General features: G+C 31.0%; 1 protein-coding gene across 2 annotated transcripts; it reads right to left on the reverse strand.

Moving 5' to 3' along the window:
- Window positions 1–3935: 3935 nt before the first annotated feature.
- Window positions 3936–18260, reverse strand: LOC148276105 (dopaminechrome tautomerase-like). 2 transcript variants are annotated; one of them, XM_088234759.1, is made up of 8 exons: window positions 18166–18260; window positions 16883–17316; window positions 16476–16597; window positions 14951–15174; window positions 12356–12470; window positions 9574–9654; window positions 7672–7782; window positions 3936–4376 (listed from the first exon to the last, which is right to left on the reverse strand). In XM_088234759.1, the coding sequence occupies exons 2-8, from the start codon at window positions 17313–17315 to the stop codon at window positions 4236–4238; spliced, it is 1227 nt and encodes a 408-aa protein (XP_088090885.1). In that variant the 5' UTR covers window position 17316; window positions 18166–18260; the 3' UTR covers window positions 3936–4235. The 2 variants fall into 2 exon arrangements, with proteins under 2 accessions (XP_088090885.1, XP_088090884.1); XM_088234758.1 differs by lacking the exon at window positions 18166–18260 and adding an exon at window positions 18025–18144 and having other exon boundaries at window positions 3944–4376.
- Window positions 18261–18510: the final 250 nt, after the last annotated feature.

Here is an 18510-nt window from a genome sequence, read left to right on the forward strand (position 1 = left end):
ATGAACGCTTGAGCACAACAACGAACTTTTGGTATTATTGCCATTAAAAATATATCAGCCAGGCAAAATAAAATATAACAATCGGGGTAGGTTATACAACAAAAAATTGACGACAATGTTGTTGGATTTTAAAAAAAATAATCTCCGAAAAATAGTTCCTTTACACGTGGTGATGCAATATCGTGTAAAAGACGGAATATTCTAACATTTATACAAAGAAAACAGACATTTGAAAAAAAGTTAATGGTTCCTTTTCCATAATTTATAAAAATTAACGCATAATGTAGTCCTGTTATAGCAAAATACATGAAAACAATCATAAATACCCTGCTCATTTTACATGCGTGTATCACTGTAAATAATTGACTTGGATTAATCTGTTTTACACAAACACTGGCCACAGAACAGCGTCTCCATCTTTCTTGTTATGAGTTCTATCTTTGTACTCTCTCTTATTCAGAGTTATTGACATTCGTTCTTCACGTAGCAAGGATAAATATTTATTTTACCAAAATCCAGCATAGTTATACAAATTTTACTTTCCAAATCCGGTGTGAAAATCAAGATTACAAAAAATACAACTTCATCATTTAAAAAAAGAAGAATGATGTATATATATATATATATAAAGTCTTGCATCGAATGTAGACTAGTGTGACATCACAGCTACACCGCGTTATACTTTCTTATACAGTAATAAAAAAGCAATCATTAGATAATAAAAAAGCCTATTGGGCGAAATAAAACTTTAAAAAAATATTAGGTAAAAGTAATATCAAAAGGTCTGATATTTTTAACATAACCACTGTTTATTTTCCACTAATTTAAAATGGTCCTTAAATTTTAATATTCGGATCAATGAACGCAATGAGGAAGTTCAGTGTCTTTTTTTTCTTTTTTTTGTTAATAGAATATTAAACTAAGCCAATTTATTATTTATTTATTTTTTATAAATCATATGACACAAAGTATTTTACAAGTATATAATACGTTGAATAACATTCCCACAACAACTCAATTCGGGACATAAATAATATTAGCATTTAGAAAATAACACATATTGAGAACAACATGGTCTGGTCTCCATTCTATGTCAATCGCATAAATCACATTGAATCAGTCCAACATCGCTTGCTTCGAAAAATAGCGTGGATGCTTGGGCTAGAGAGAGATAATTATTCTTATGCTGAAATAGAGTCAATGTTAAATATTTCTAGTCTACAAAAACGTAGAACTAATATTGACTCCATATATATGTTCGGCATACTAAATGGTATAATCGATGTTCCATCATTACTGGGACAAGTAAAATTCAATATTCCGACTCGTAGATTGAGAAACAATGAAGTACTGTTCATCGATCAGCATAGAACAAACTATAGCCTTAATTCTCCAATCACCCGTCTATGTCTAAATAAATAGTCCAGATCTTGTCTCGATGTCCCTTATGTTTGTCAATGCTTCTTTTCTTTTTTTTTAAATGTTTTAAACTATTATTTTATTGTAATATTTAAACCTTATAAATTGTTTACATGAACAATGTCCGTTAATAAATAAATAAATAAATAAATAACAAAAAAACAAAGCAAGCTTAGCACTTTTATAACTAAATATACAATAACAATATATACGCCTAAAACCTTTTCTTACACAAGCAAAATAAATATATATAAAAAAAAACGCTTTTAAGATTTAAAAAAAAGTAGTGAATCTACTAAGGGAGATAAGGTCATTAACATTATATGCCATTTATTTTATTTTTATATATCGTATTATCAGCGTTACGATTTTTTATATTTCTGAAATAACTCCGCGTGTGACGTCAGAGGTTGTTCTATGAGTTTTTTTCCGATTGGTTCGTTTACGGTAATACGGTGTCCAAACCGGATAACCTTCAAAGCTCTCATATTATTGGATGGTTCATATATGAACCAGTGACGTCATTCAAAGTAGTGCGTTTTTACTAAAAAAAATTTTCGTACATTTAAAAAAAAATTTACCCTACAATTTAATGCTCTAATTTTTACCGCGCGCAAAAAACCCTTTTTGTATCTAATTTCCCGTAGGGCTGAAGTTCCTCATTATGTATTTTTTTTTAATGTATCATGCATGTGATTTATCTAATAAGTTGACAATCCGTTAAATAAAATAAATATGAGTCAATATTATGGTATAAATTTTTTTATATACTTGCTTACCTTGTGTAATGAATACTAGATACGAATAAGATTAGCAGGGGAGTTTCTAGAACTTCACGCTATTCTCATTTAGAGAAATCTTCTGGTACCTGTGATAATCTATTTTTAGAATACCCAAATGAGAACGTAAAAGGGACTCGGAAGACATTATTTAGGAAAGTTATTTGGCACGCTAGACCACTCTTCTGTACCTACTGATAAACAGATTGACAAAATTTACGTGTTCAGATGCCTCGATGTTAAGCCACATTTAGATTAAATAATTATTCTTTTATATTATTGATTATTATTGTTGTCCCATCTCTGTTGAAATAAATTTATTTTCATGTTCCCAACCATGTCCCCAGAAGTCAAAATCTGCTAATTATTATTTTTTTTAAGATCAACTTTTGTTTTTATGCCCCAATATCCAGAATGTGTAGATTAGTCAATTCACACGACTTAGAACTTCCGGCTTTTCGTAGATCTCTTCGCGACTAAAACAGTGTGGGATAAAGTTGGATTGGCATGGTTTAGTTTGAAGTCTTATGTCTTTCGTTTTTATGAATATATTGTAAACCATTATTGTATTGCTGTTGTTTGTCTTTGCTACACAGTTTTGTGTTCTTTTTGTTCAGTTTCTTGTATTTATGTTTCTTTATGTAACTGTTGTAATTGGCTTAGGCCGTATATTTAATAAATAAATAATAAAAATTGTACAGTATTAAATATTTTAGAATATTGGTTAGGTACATCAATAATTTAAAACAGACAAAAAATAATAAAGGCACGGGTTTTAAAACTCGTGTTTCCATAACATTTGCATACCTTTTAATATATTTTTTTAATTTTTTATTTTCTACCCTTTTGAAATTTACTATTTATAGTTTATCATACATCCATCCAAGGTGTTTGTTTTTGCATTATTTTTTTATTATTAAAAATTGCTTTCTTATGATTTAGCCAGATGGGTACTGTTAACGAAAAGGCGGACTGTAAATGAAAATCGAATTTCATTCAGTTTTGTGAATTGGGAAATATTTGAGAAAGGAATAGTTACATGGAGTGGATGCCTACCTTTAATATAATCTGAATGTTCTTCAATTTCTGGCACTGGATCACAAATGAACTTTAATATAACAATATTTTCCACGACGCGCGACGATTCCAACCACTTTTTATCCGATTTTATGTCAAGTCAAAAATGTTGTTTTGTTTTTGTTCTAAATCCGAAACTTCTAATTTTGAGTATCTTCTTTCTTGATGTTAGGTAGGTACCATAAGGATGGGTCAAAGGAAGGATGGGAACGAAAGGTAATCGGCCAGGAATAGTATCGATAAATGCTGTTATTTACCAGGTACAACGAACAACTCACTATTAGAAAGTGGGAATCAAGTTGGGGTAGAATGGGGTTCGAACCTCGGACCTCTGCTCCGTGAGTCCTCAACACACTAGCCACGGGACCACAACCCGATTCACATTATAACGTAAAACGTCGATAGAAATGAAAAAATAATTTCCATTCCTTCGTATGCCCGTATTTACGGACAAAACTCAAGGTGAGGAAAGTACTTTCCAATATCGTATGCTATGAATAACTTGAACGTGAGAACAGTAGAATATACTTTCCTTATCTTGAGTTTTGTCCCTGAATACGGGTATTAGTTTCGATTTACAGCAAACCCAAGACTGTCTGTTATAAATACTGAATTAATAAACTTTATAAATTAAACTGGTAATAATGAATACGCTGTAGATATAATGCAAAGGCAACCATTGCTGGCTGAATTTTATTGAAACTGAAAATTAAAAAAAAAAAAACATTAAATTCGAGTAGATAGGTATTGCATAAATTTTTTCATAGTCATTCTTTTATTTCTCATCAAACACTTTTTTTTCATATCGCCTTTTCGTCTAGTCTAATTGAACTTTCAGTTTGCAATTTCATTTAAAATATTTTAAAAATTACAATGAAACCTCACGTAAGTATCGAAACTCATGTAAATTTACTATAGGAAATATTTAATTTACTACAGTTTTATTTGTCGGTAGGTATGTTAAACACAAACTGTATTATTAATTGCATCCTGAATTTTAATAGACAGTATTCTATAGTTGGTATCATTCAGGTCCATTGTCGAGTACTGAAACCTCGGCAAGCGATCTGATAATATCCAAATCACATCCTTTTCGTCAATCTGAAACAATAAGAAAGTAAAACATTGGTTACTTGAAGACTGAACACTACAATCTTAGAGGTTCTAGATAGGTACCCGTGTTCGAAGATTTGAACATACCACTAAAATATTTTTGGGTTTGGGCTGGTATTCCAAACGAAATTATAGCGCGGTATAGCGCGTTTTTACGTACTAAATACGCATTATCGCGCGCTGTAAACGCGTTCGGAATACCAGCCCAGTAGCTCAATCACAAATAACTACCGACGTGCGTAAAAACATGCAAAGTATTTGAGCGATCACAATGAACAATAATGAACATGCTTAAGTTATCGCAATCATAAGTCAATGCGTGAGTAATCTCTAAATCAACGCTCGTTTCGGTTTGTTTTTGTTTTCCTCGTAAATAAATACAGTTCACTGGCGAAAAATCGACGTTTATTATTAAAAATAATACAATATATTGCATTTGCAAAATAGTAAGGAGTATCTAATACAAAAAAGTGAAAATTAAATTACAATTATTATGTCGAATGCTTTTCTTGACATTTGGCTTGCCAACCGCCGCGCCGGCTAAATGCAATAAATAGCATAATGAATTATAAATAGATAAATAAAAATAGCAGTTTTGGAATATTTTCCATATTTACACTGGTGAAATTCAAATATGTGATTGCGCAGCAGGATTATACGTCGCGAAACGTAAATATTTTGACATTTAATATTAGGTGTTTACGGATGTTGTATTGTGATCGTGAATACGATAAACATCCATGGTGAGTAATTGTTATCACGTCGCTTATTAGCACATCGATAGTTATTTGTGATTGAGCTACAGGGCTGATATTCCGCACGCAATTATTGCGCGGTATAGCGCGTTTTAACGTACTAAATACGCGTTATAGCGTGCTGTAAATGCGTTATAATGTTAGTACTGGTGGATTTTTAAAAGCTGGCGCGTTCGCAATACTTATACAAACGCATTGTGTAGTATCTGTGAATAAGCCCATGGTATGACATCGCACGGCATGCGCATTATGAAAATAGTATCTGTCTCTCTCGCGCTCAGACGCGCTTATGAACGTGACATAGACTTTTTTAATTTTTTTTATTTAAATTTCATTGATAAACCCTTACGGATTACATACATTTAACAAAATATTTTCACTTTTAAAATTCACATTCTACTGTTAATAATAATATTTTTAACATCTTGTGTAAAGGTTGTCTGAGTCTTTTGTTTAGTTTTGTCTGGTAGTTTATTGTATAATTTCAGTCCATGTTTTATTAGTCTCGATTGTCCTTTTCTCGTTTTAGAAGGTTCTATATTATATTTTTCTGATATTCTCGTATTGTGTTCATGTTTACTACAGTTTTTTCAAGTTTTAATTCTTCGTCTACAATTACATCAGTGGCTAATTTATGAATAAATTTTAAAGATTCTAGTTTAAATAGTTCAGTTACATTTAATTGTTTAGTTTGTTCAAAAAGTTCTTTAGTTGCTGTTAGATATGGAAGGTCATATACTAACTTTAATATTTTATTTTGCTGTCTTTGTAGTCTGTTTATGTCATTTTGATTTCCTGTTCCCCATAGTAGTTGCATATAACATATTTTATTTTTTACATAGGCTTCATACATTATTTTTTTTCCCTTTATTGGAACAAAGCTTTTGATTTTTAAAAATAGACTCGATAAAGTCGCCACTTTGCTAATTAAATTGTTGATATGAATTGTCCATGTCAATTGTTTGTCTATTGTTAGTCCTAAGTGTTTAACATGTTCAATTTCAGTTAGTCGTTCATTATTTATGTAAGTATCTACTTTGTGACATTTTTTTCTAGATTCAAAATGGAAAATATTGCATTTTTTTTCATTAAATGTAAGTAAGTTTGTGTTTGTCCATTTAGTCAACATAGTAAGGTCTTCGTTTATGTCATTGTTTGTTAATACGTCTGTTTGATTTTTATAGAATAGTCCAATGCCGTCGGCATACATAATAATTTTCCCTTTAAAATTACTACTATTGCTTAGTTAGTTGCAAATGATATGGTTATAAAATATACACAGGATGCTTCTGCGTTCGTCTGAATTTTGTTGCGATTCTTTATAGTAAAAATTTATTCAATGTTTAGCTATGGATTAAAAACACTGGTTTATATTTATATATATTTTTTCATTTAATCTAATCATGTAGGTCGATACGCGAACACATTTTTAATTTACAGAATATTGCTTTAAAAAACCTTAATATTACATTTTCGTCAAACGTCCTACGTTTTTTTAAATCCCTTTTGGATTAGATCAAAACAGAAAGAACCAGTTAAAAATGATATTTATTTATTAATAAACGTGTCGCTCCCAAAAAAAAATTTGTGCCGAAAATGCCGGCAGAAAACTAGCCTTTTTATTATTTAGTTCATCGAAAATGATGAACGCAAAATACTATTATTTGAATAAAAAATGTACTTGTGTAAAAATGAATTATTTTATAACATTTTCTTAATCCATTGTTTTTTTTTCTTCATATACACATCCCTCTAATCCAACATAGATTAAAAAAAAGAAAGCACATTTGTTTTAAATTTTATATAAATGTTTTATCAAGATCCTACAGATTTTAAATGCGTTTTTGTAAGTTTTGCGAACACGCCAGCTCTGGTAAATCGACCAGTAAGTAAAAACGCGCTATACCGCGCAATAATTGCGTCCGGAATACCAGCCCTGGTCAACACTAAATACTGATTAAAAGGTAGATACACTGCAATTTTTTTATTTCGTGTTCCTGGACTGGCATCTGAAGCGTAAGGCTGTTCACCTTACCTTCTCAGGCACATTAAAATAATTGTTTAGAACGAATATTTTTTTTTTTAAATATAGAAAAAGGAAATGGTTGCTTACTTCTGCAGGGAAGAAACGAGGGGGAGAGTCTAATACGCCTTCGACCGCACGGTTGCGCTCCCCTCACTTCTCCCCTGCAGAAGTAAGCAACCTTTTTTTTTTAATATTAAAGAGAAAAAAAAACTTTGTTCTGAGTATTTTTTCAAATATGCTAATATGTCTTCTTGCCCATACTGATCATCGTGGTTTCGGATGTGACAGGGTTTATAGAACACCCTGTATTAGAAACTGGGTACCTACTAAGTTGTGGCAGAGTGGGGTTAGAACTTCGGTCGTCCAATCCGATATCCGCGACACTAGCCACGGGACATTAACCCGTTTCAATGTATAGGAAGCAGGTGTTTGTTCATAAGCAGAATGGTAAAAAAAATACCTAACAACATATTGCTGGTTGATAATATCAACTCGACCTTACCTTTATGTCATTTGGAAATTGTAGAACTTCGTTACAGCGACTGACGATGGCGGTATGCCTTTTAACTAACGATTTACTAGTATTCCAACATGCAAGAGCATCCTTATTTACCTGCAATAATAAAACAAGGTTCATTAAAAAAACACACTAATTTATTTAAGGGAAATAAAATAATATTTAAAATATCGCAATCAAATTAAACGAAAATTACATAAGTATATTAAAAAAAAAACAAAAAACATTTTTGTGGCAACCTTAAAAAATAAATCTATAGGCGGGCGCGGGGCGGGGGAAACAATCACATAAGTCAAAATGACTTACTTTTCAGGAGATAGTTTTTTGTGTCTCAAACATTACAATTGAAAGAATATCATTTTTTCTCCATACTTATAGGAATTGGATTATTGCTAATAATCAGGAATACATAGTCATGTGATAACTCTTCAATGTATTTTCGAGTCTATTTTGACTTCATCGAGTCTTTTTTAAATCAAAAACTTTGTTCCAATAAAGGAAAAAAATTTAATGTATGAAGCCTACGTAAAAACTAAAATATGTTTTACGCAACTACTATGGGGAACAGGAAATCAAAATGACATAAACAGACTACAAAGACAGCAAAATAAAATATTAAAGTTAGTATATGACCTTCCCTATCTAACGGCAACTAAAGAACTTTTTAAACAAACTAAACAATTAAATGTAACTGAACTCTTTAAACTTCATAAATTAACCACTGATGTAATTGTAGACAAATAATTAAAACTTGAAAAAAAACTGTTGTAAACATGAACACAATACGAGAATATCAGAAAAATATCATAAACAACCTTTTAAAACGAGAAAAGGACAATCGAGACTAATTAACCATGGACTGAAATTATACAATAAACTACCAGACAAAACTAAACATAAGACTCAGACAACCTTTACAAAAGATGTTAAAAATATTATTATTAACAGTAGAATGTGAATTTTAAAAGTAAAAATATTTTGTTAAATGTATGTAACCCGTAAGGGTTTATCAATGAAATTGAAATAAAAAAAAATAATTAAAAAAAGTAACGTTGTTTAAGGCATAAAGTTAGAAAAGGTTCTTCTTCGAGAATTTTTTTTTTAGCTGATAACAAAAAAAAATTGTCTAATAAATTACATTGATAATACTATCCTTAATAACGTTATTTGACTTCCGTGTTTTGGAACACGTGTGAACATAGGTGCATACTACAAGACGAGATTTTTTTTTTAATAAGTTGACTTATAGGATTTTAGACTAGGTTTGCAAAGGTCTCCGATTGCTACAATGAGGAAGTTGATTGTATTTTTTTTAAAATTTGCTTGTTAATAGACTTAAAATAAGCCAAAATTATTTTTCAAAATGTTTTTTCTATCTTATATCAGTGCCATGATTTTTTAATGAGAGATATAATGACATATTAATTAATGTTTTTTTGGGAGCGAACGGTTATGCCGTGGTAGCAATTCCAGTGAATTTGGGTAAATCTAGATAAATTTCGGTGCCGGGTAATATATTTAGTATTTTGGTTTATGCATTTAAATACAATATCATAAATTATTATGTAACTTGGATTAAAAAGGCAAAATATGAAAACTAAATGTTATTGCCATTATGCTTTTTATACAGGTATCTATTTATTTATGCATCGGATGTCACGCAATTGTCGCGCATTTGTTGGAAAGATCAAGTGCTTTCCTTCACCATTTTAAGAATCAATATATAATTATAGTAATAAAAATGCAGTATTTAACTTTTATATGTACATAAATGAGTAGATATTTTCTTATAAATGTGCCTTTAAATATTAAATCAGGGTTGCCACATTTAAAATAAAAAGCCATTATTTTAGAAAAAATATAAATTTCGTTATAAATAGTTCTTACCTGCGTGTAAAATAGTATTCCTGTTCCAGAATCGTAAAAACTTGCAGAAGACTGCGATTTCGTACCACGATCTCCTACAAGCTATAAACAAAATACAATATTTTATAATTTTAAAACAATATTAGTATAATTACTTAAAAAATCAATAACATTACCTAGCACATAACAAGTACGTATTTGATCATTTTTTTATTAATCGTTATGATAACATAGTACAGAAAGTATCCGTGCGTGATGGCTAAAAGACGCTTGCTCCACGCACTGTTCCAGGTTTGATTTACAAAGATACCACAGTTTGTTTTTCAGTCTTATGCACTGCAATTCGTTATGGTAATTGGGTCTTTTGGCCTTCTGTGCTCCAAATAAACAATACAATAAAAGTAATGTAAAAAATTATGTATCATAAGACATCCTACGATAAACATTTTTCATCGTCTATCCATTAATAAAATCCCTAAAAATAAATGTGATTTATGTATTAAAAATTTACCTGTACATTATGAATATAAATAAAGTATCAACGTGCCAATGTCAGTAATGGCCCAGTCAGTGAAATAGCTATAATATAAAATACAATATGTACATAGGTACTTAGGTTAAATAAAAACAACATTTTTTTTGCAAAATGTTTCTAAAGAAATGTATTGCACTAGCAAATGTTAGCAAAGGTTAGGTTGTTTATGATAATGTGCCACAGAGTAAATTAATCCTTGTACCTGTCTCCTTTTCTCTTGCAAAATTCAATCCTATCCCTTTCCCTCCTATATGAAGTTTCGAAAAACAATTTAATAGTTATTATTTCTCACCTGATATCAGTGTCCGCCTTGAACTAGATATAAGTACAGTAGTTAATCGCAAATCGATTTTCGGTATAAAACGCATCGCAAAATATAATTAATAAAAAACAAAAATAAATTTACTGTGAGGACGAAAACAAAGATAATACAGTGTGGATTGGAGTGTGGAAACATAAAAGCTACAAAAAGGACTCCATTCACTCAATTTCCTTATTATCCATTTGCGCTGTGACATTTACAAAATTTTAAATACCTGCTGTCGTGAACCAGCTTACACTTCGCCAGTAACAAATACTGTATTATTTGACACTAGATGTGTTAATGGTGCCTTAGTGCGTCATAAGTCTAAATAATCACCATTTATGCCCTGAGGTATAATTAAATATAGATGATGCTTCATAGAACGATAGTTTGAAATTATGTTCTGAAAAATGGGCGTTTTCGCGTCAACATTGCCGCGCAAAACGCGTAGTATAGTAAAAAAAAGACTGTCTATCCCAATTTGCTGTGAATTCAAAGCTGCATGTCGTGCCTTATTACGCTGCTTCACATTTACTGACTACAAGTTAAGTTTCGGAACTTCGAATAGAAAGACAGGAACTTACTGTTGCGTCTAGTGTACATATGTATTTATTTGTTTATTTTATTTATTAAAAGAAAACAACAGCCATTACAACAACAAAAAAATATTTACAAATATACCAAAATTATAGGACAATTATAGTTTTCTATACATTACTAAATACAATGTCAAAAAAATAAGAAAAAAAGCGTACATTGAAATAGTCACTCCGCATCATTCTACACGTAAAAAATAAACAAAAGATTACAATTATAAAAAAAATGAAAGAAAAAGTTTTTTGATTACTCAGTCTTAAAAGTCCTTTCGCCGGCGGATCAATACGGAGTAATACGGAGCTATCAGTCCTCCCTTCTTTCTTCTTTCAAACAAGATAAAATAATTACAATATTAAAGTGTACAAAAAATAAAATATTTGGTAGGTACAGTTATATTAAATTATAATTATTATTTTTATTTAGGGTTCTAGCATTTTCTTTAAATTTGTTTAAAGTGAGGAAATATATATCTATTTCAGCAAAAATCGTGTTATAATTATTTACGATTCTGGGCAAAGATGCATTTTTATTATTATTCGTGCTTGAAACATCAACATGAAATAATTGTTGCAGCCGAGTTGGGGATAATTAATTGAGGGATACGAATTTTAATTTTCTCAAGCAGCTGAGGGCAATCTAAGTTGTTATTGCATATTTTGTAAAGGAAAACGGTATTGATGATTCTTCTAGATTGTAAGGTATCGATATCAATGCATATACGAAAAATTGGAAGTAGTATGTAAGTAGAGGGAGCGAAATATGTGTGTAAATAAATATAAAAAGTGGTTTGTTGTTCTATCCTCATTGTTTACTATCAATGAAACGCCTTGGTGGTGAGTCATTTAACTGAGAATCTGTATTAATTATTATTGTATAGTGATAGTGCATGGGTACCGTACGATATTATTTTATTTTAAATCTTAAAATACCTTATACACATAAGAAACTAATATTTCGTGTTCAAATGTAACATGTAATTATCAATTTATACATTATATCAAACATTTTGAAACTATTTCTTTATATTAGATTATTTTTCCCCTTTTTTGTTTGCATTGTACATAATCGTATTATGACTGAATATGACATCATAATATTATAATTGGAAAGAAAATGTAACTGGGTATCAGTATGTTTGGTCTATTTTGATGATCGCGTGATTCGTTCCGACTTTTCAACTACTGTTGCAGGAGCCATGATCAGGGTAAACTATCATAGTTTACCCTGAATAAACTTATTAATAACAGTGACCGTGAAAATCTACGCACCTGTCAAATATGAGGTTCGGGTTGTAAATAGTAAAAAATTCTAAAATGTATGAAATTAATTGACTGTGTTAGGTACAAGTAGAGTTAAAAGTTACGTACTTTAAAATCGTTGTAATTGTTGACGCTTGTAGCTCTGGTCTCATTTTGAAGAATTTTGTTTGAAACTGAAAATTCTTTGGTACTGGACAGTGGATGGAAATACACTTTTCTGTGTCTGAAATAAAATAAAATAACAAATGGAAAAATGCATATTAAATTAAAACTCTACACAGGGTGACTGAAACTGAACCCGCCATAGCAAATTCGCACATAGAGGAGGTCATTTGCTAATTATTGGACCTTACTTTCTAAGGAAAGTTAAGCTAAAGTTTTAAAAAGGTATCCTCCATCCCTGTTGTAATTTGTTAATCTTAATGACCCCCGAGGGGGTGAAATCCAGTCTTTTGTCTATGAATATTTGGACAAACTCAAATATTGTAATGAAACCAACTGGTCCAAGAAGAAGTTTAAAAATTGAAAAATTGTTTTCAGGCGTTGCCTAGTATGTGAAATAATTCAGTCAGATGAATCTCTTCACAACAATAAAGGTTTCAGCTCTTTAACTTCACTAAAATCAACAGATGGAAGAATTGAAGAAATATGGATGTTCAAACATAGGCAAAATGGTGAATGTTACACAGTGTGTAAAGTGGCCACTTAAACCAGCCAATGACAGGTCATAAGCCCATTAAATGCCTTGACTTTCATATTCCCTTATTTAAGGTATTGTCCATCCCTGTTGTAATTTGTTAAAGTTTTATAGTTTGGGAGATATGTCATTTTTTATTCTTTATTGAGATTTTTCCAAAATTTGACCATCAAGCATTCAGAACTTTAAGTTTTTAAAATTATTTTAGTATTTGTTTATTATTTGTTGGTTAAAATACGTCGGAACTTCTCTCAAAGTAAGGTTAAAAAATAAGGTATTACGCTTTTATTTTAAAAGTGACGAACTAGAGAACTTACTTAGAGTAGAACAAATTATTGAAACACCGTATTTTTTTACAAATTTCAGGTTGAATTTGATCGTAAAGTATTTTTTTAAAGTATTTTTTTTAAAGCGTAATATCTTATTTTTTAACCCTAGTTTGAGGGAAGTTCCAACACAAATGTTTATAACTACCAACAAATAGTAAAAAAAATACTAAAATAATAAAAATATTTAAAATTCTGAATGCAAATATGAAGGAAAAATGAAGGTCAAATCTTGGAAAAATCTCAATAAAGTATAAAAATTTACGTATCTCCCAAACTACAAAACTTTAGCTAAGGAAGTAAGATCCAATAATTATTAAATGACCTCCTCTATGTGCGAATTTGCTATGGCGGGTTCAGTTCCAGTCACCTGTATAAATAAAATATAACGTTTTCTAGCCAGTTTAGAGGAAACGCGGTCTCACTTTTCTTCATACAAACATATTCCAGTATTTTCAGTTTCGGGTTCAATTCCCGGTAGGGTCGACATGATGTGATTCTCACCGCGACGTATCATGGTCCCTGGACTGGATCTGAAGCGTGAGACTAATCGCTTTACCTTCATGTATTAAATGATCAAGATTCGCTGCAAGTTAGAGTACCTACCAGTGCTGTTCTCTACGTACCACCGGGTATTAGGGAAATTATAATTATAATTACGATTCTGTATCTTCTTATTGGAAAATATGACACAGTCAAAAGATTGCTGAAAAGGGGTCTTCCTATAAAATACAGGACAGTAGTTGGACTATCTACATTTATCCAAAAACAAGTGAAGTTATGCGTGCAGCTTTTTTCAAAATTTCAGGAAGCTATATATCACCGCCGAATGTTGGGTTATGACTAAAAAATATAAAAATAATTTATTATTATTTGAAAGAAACTTATTGAGGAAGATATTTGGAATTAGGGGCACTGTATAGCGAACCAAATATTTTCAATTCATGAAAATATGGAGATTACAATGGTTGGGCCATGTCTACAAAATAAATTATGAACTTACCCCCAATAAAATTCTTAATACCACTCCGGACCGAAGCAGAGGCAGACCAAAAGATGGATGGATGACGTGGAAATTGACATGAGAGTAATAAGTAAGTTGAGGATAAGTTAAGTATAGGATAAATTGGATACCAAAAACGCGTTAAAATTAGAGAAACGTGCGGTAAAAATTGGAGAATTTAATTGTACTGCGAAGTTTCTTGAAAATGGATAAAATATATATATATATATACATATTAATAAAAACAAACTGTTTTGCATGACGTCATTAGTTCTTCAGAATTAACCAATGCTTAGAAAGTTGCGACAGATTTCCGATTTACGGTAAGTCAACTGACCAATCTGCATAACTCTAAAAAAAAGTGGAAGAGAACTTGAGACGACACACGCGGAGTAGTAATTTAAAAAATATCGAAAAATCATAGTGCTTATAATATGATACAGGAAATAAATTCGCTTAATTTTAATAAGTATGTTGTCTATTAACCAATAATAAAAATAAAAAAGCGACGGAACTTCCTCATTAGCCTGACGAACTGGAAAATAGTGGCAGGGTGCAGGGAGGAATGGAGACAGATTCTGGAGCAGCCTAGGGTCCGGGCTGTAGCGCCACTGATGATGATTATGAAGATACAACACAGATTTATTTATCATCTAAAATGTTCAAAAATATCTAACCCGTCAGGTTGAATTTTGGCTAGCGCCAGCCCAATTATACCGTCAGACCACTGGAAGTTAAGTTCTCCAACAGAGTAGTTTCCTGCCGTAGGGTCGAAGTGGAAGAAATAATGCTCCACCCTCCAGGACCTGTTGGCCTTGAGGCTGTACACCAGCAAGCCATATTCTCCAAGATCAGAAATGTACGCAAAAGCATCCGCGCAATCCGTATTTACGTCCACAACCTGAAAGCAGTTAACTTAAACAATAACACGGTTTAAAACTAGCGTATCTCAATATAAATACTACCATAATCATCAAAAATATCCCATATTGGTCTACTGCAGGACAAAGGCCTCCCCCTGTCTCATCCACTCCTCCCGGTTCTGCTCCGTTCTCATCCACTGTGTACCAGCAAACCTCCGAATATCACCTGACCATCTCATCGGTGGGCGTCCTTGAGGCCTCGTATTCCTCGATCTTCACTCGAAAACACGCTTTTTCCATCTATCATCAGGCATTCGAGCGACATGGCCTGCCTATTTTCACTTCATCCAACAAATGCTATCTACCACATCACATACATTGGTTTGACTTGGGATCCAATTGTTTCTCTTTCTATCTCCTAATGCTATTCCAAGCATAACGCGCTTCATACTTCTCTTGCAATTTATGAGAAGACTCCTTGGTCAGAGTCATAGTCTCCGCGCCGTTTGTAAGGACGGATAGGAGTGGTCATATCTAGTATAGACACATGCAGTATCTATCAATTAAACTATATTATACGTGCCATGCCTTTGTGTTTTTTTTTGCGTGTTTATGCAAAAGTGTTTTTATGTATTTGTAACTTATGTATACCTAATGTAAAATGCAAAAAAAATATATAATAAATAAAAAATACGTCATTGAATTAAATTTCTTGGTTTATTTTATCATTTATTTATTGACAATGAGGAACTTTAGCCCTACGGGAAATTGCAAACAAAAAATGTTTTCTTATGCGCGGTAAAAATTAGAACATTAAATTGTGTTCCAAAGTTTCTGAAAAATGTACAAAAATATTTTTATTTTTTATTTTTATAAAAACGAACTACATTGAAAGACGTCGCTGGTCTATATTATATATAATCAACCAATAATAAGGGAGCTGGGGAAGATTTCCGGTTTACTAACCGTCAACGGACCAATCGGTTGAACTGACCGAGAAGAAGCGGAAGAGAACTTAAGACGTCACACGCGGGGTAATTTCAAAATACAAAACTTTAAAAAATCATAGCGCTGATAATACGATACATAAAAATAAAAAATATTTTTTTTTTGACTTGGTTTAATAGTTTATTTACAGACCTTTTTTTAACCACTGAAATTCATCATTGCACCACGAGGTTAATCCTTCAAAAAATACGAATTCTCCTAGTAATATATAATAAACCAAGGAATTTGATTGATACTTTATATAAAAAATATTAATCGTAAATTAAATTAATAAAATTAAATTTAATTGAAATGAAAATGTAGTGTTAGTTAATAAATGTTTAGTACTTACAATGTTGACAAAAAGTGAATTTGGTTTTACATTGGATTTATTGAAATAGTGTCTTGTAATCAGGGAATCGGTATTTAGGTCAAAAATTAGAAGAGATGGTTCTGCGATCTGATTGGCCTTTCCTGCAATTGAAAATGTATTTCGAAAGTAAATCATTTTAAACATTACAACGTGCCATGAAACACATTTGTTTTTTAATTAAATAGGCTTATTTTTTTTAAGAATTAGGAATTTTTACCTGAAACTGGCCATCAAGTGAAAAACACTCATTCAGGACTCTGGTTCTATTTGATGGACAAAACTTCGTCGACACGGATACGGGCCAATATTTTAAACATGTAATATACACACCTGCGTATACAATTTTTATAGATAATTACAGTAAAAATTATTGTAAAAATCGTTACCAAGGATATTATTTGTTCCAGTATCCATGACCCATAATCTATCGCACTTATCTGTCCATATCCTGAAAACAGATACCACCGAAGAGTTGAACGAACTCATTTCAACCCCCGCTCCCGGGTGCAACAGGTTCGCATCCCAGGATGGGTAAGGTTTTAGTAACGGAGACTTATCTCCTCCCATCGTAAAATAATTCAGAGAAGACGCTACGCCGGGCTTCAATCTCGGAACTGTAATGAAAATCTTGTCTTTCCAGATGGCCAGACCAACTGGGAGATTGTTTTGAGGAATGTAGGATCCATCCTTGATGGCTTCTGACTTCACGGAATCGTTTGGCCAGTTAAAAGCCAACTCTTTCCACGAAAATATTTCGTCAATATAAGCAGCTTCAGTACACAAAATTAGTCCCAAGGCACAAAGTAAGAATAACATCATTCTAAAAAAAAAGAAACGTTTAATATTTATAATTTACCCATTTTTGTTCATAAATTTGTAAACCGGTCGACGCGACGCGAAGTAGGCATAGTTTAAAAATAACGTGATTTATACAAATGAATAAACAAATCAAATGTTAAATGTTTTTAGTATTTGATATCGTTTAAAATATGTACATAATCGTTGTATTTATAATTTGTTTTTATTATCATGTTTATTAAATAAATAAACTGCATGTCAATGAATATCTATTTAATATAATACAAAGGATTATTATCTTTAATTCAGTATAGTGCAACGCATAAAATGAAATTAGGGAAAACACAAATTATGTATTTTAAATGACTAAGAATAAAGATTATATATAACAGTATATATGTGTGCATAGTGCATAGATTTCACATGTTTAGTAAAATAGAGAGAAAATGATTTCAAAAGAAATTAGTTGAAGATTCATATGTTTTATGAAGAAATAAAATTATTATAGAACAAACCTTACCATATATATCATAATATTATAAATATGCAAACGTGAACTATAATTTGATTTTATAAAAATGATTTATTTAACTTATATTTTTTACACAACCTGATTTGCTTTAAACAATAAGTTAATGAAGTGGGGTTATTTGTTATGAAATGAATAGATATATATAGCATATGTATGTGTATATTGCTTATAATTATTTTTTTAGAAAGGGTACTTAACACAATTTGAAGTAAATTCAATCTCGTATTTCATAATTAATTGCAAAGTTCAAATTCTTCTATTCTTTTTACAGAAATTATTTGTCTTTTTCCGTATTTTTCTTAAATAACGAGCATAAAATATAAATGCAATAATTCTTACTTATTATTAATCTTGAATCATTCACGTGACTGGTTTTAATTCAACTATCCAAATAACTTATTTTATTCCAACTATATTTATTCATTTGCAGTACCTCTACATTTTTACAGTTATGAGTTATATACATTTAATAAATTCGGTCAAATTTTAATAAACACCATAATGTGTAAATAATTGTGTTGGTTTTCCTAATTTATAAGGGGTGTTCTAATAACCAGTTTTTATCAGAAATATAATCAATATCAATACAAAAAAATGAACGTATTAGACCCGATAACAATTTTTATATTTCATTACAGTTCGGTTGGGTAGGTAGTGCAAATAATGCTTACGTTTGACGCTTGG

This window comes from Micrasema longulum, unplaced genomic scaffold (assembly GCF_059751315.1).
Source record: "Micrasema longulum isolate JH-2025_06_02 unplaced genomic scaffold, ASM5975131v1 h1tg001279l, whole genome shotgun sequence".
Lineage (NCBI taxonomy): Eukaryota > Metazoa > Arthropoda > Insecta > Trichoptera > Brachycentridae > Micrasema > Micrasema longulum.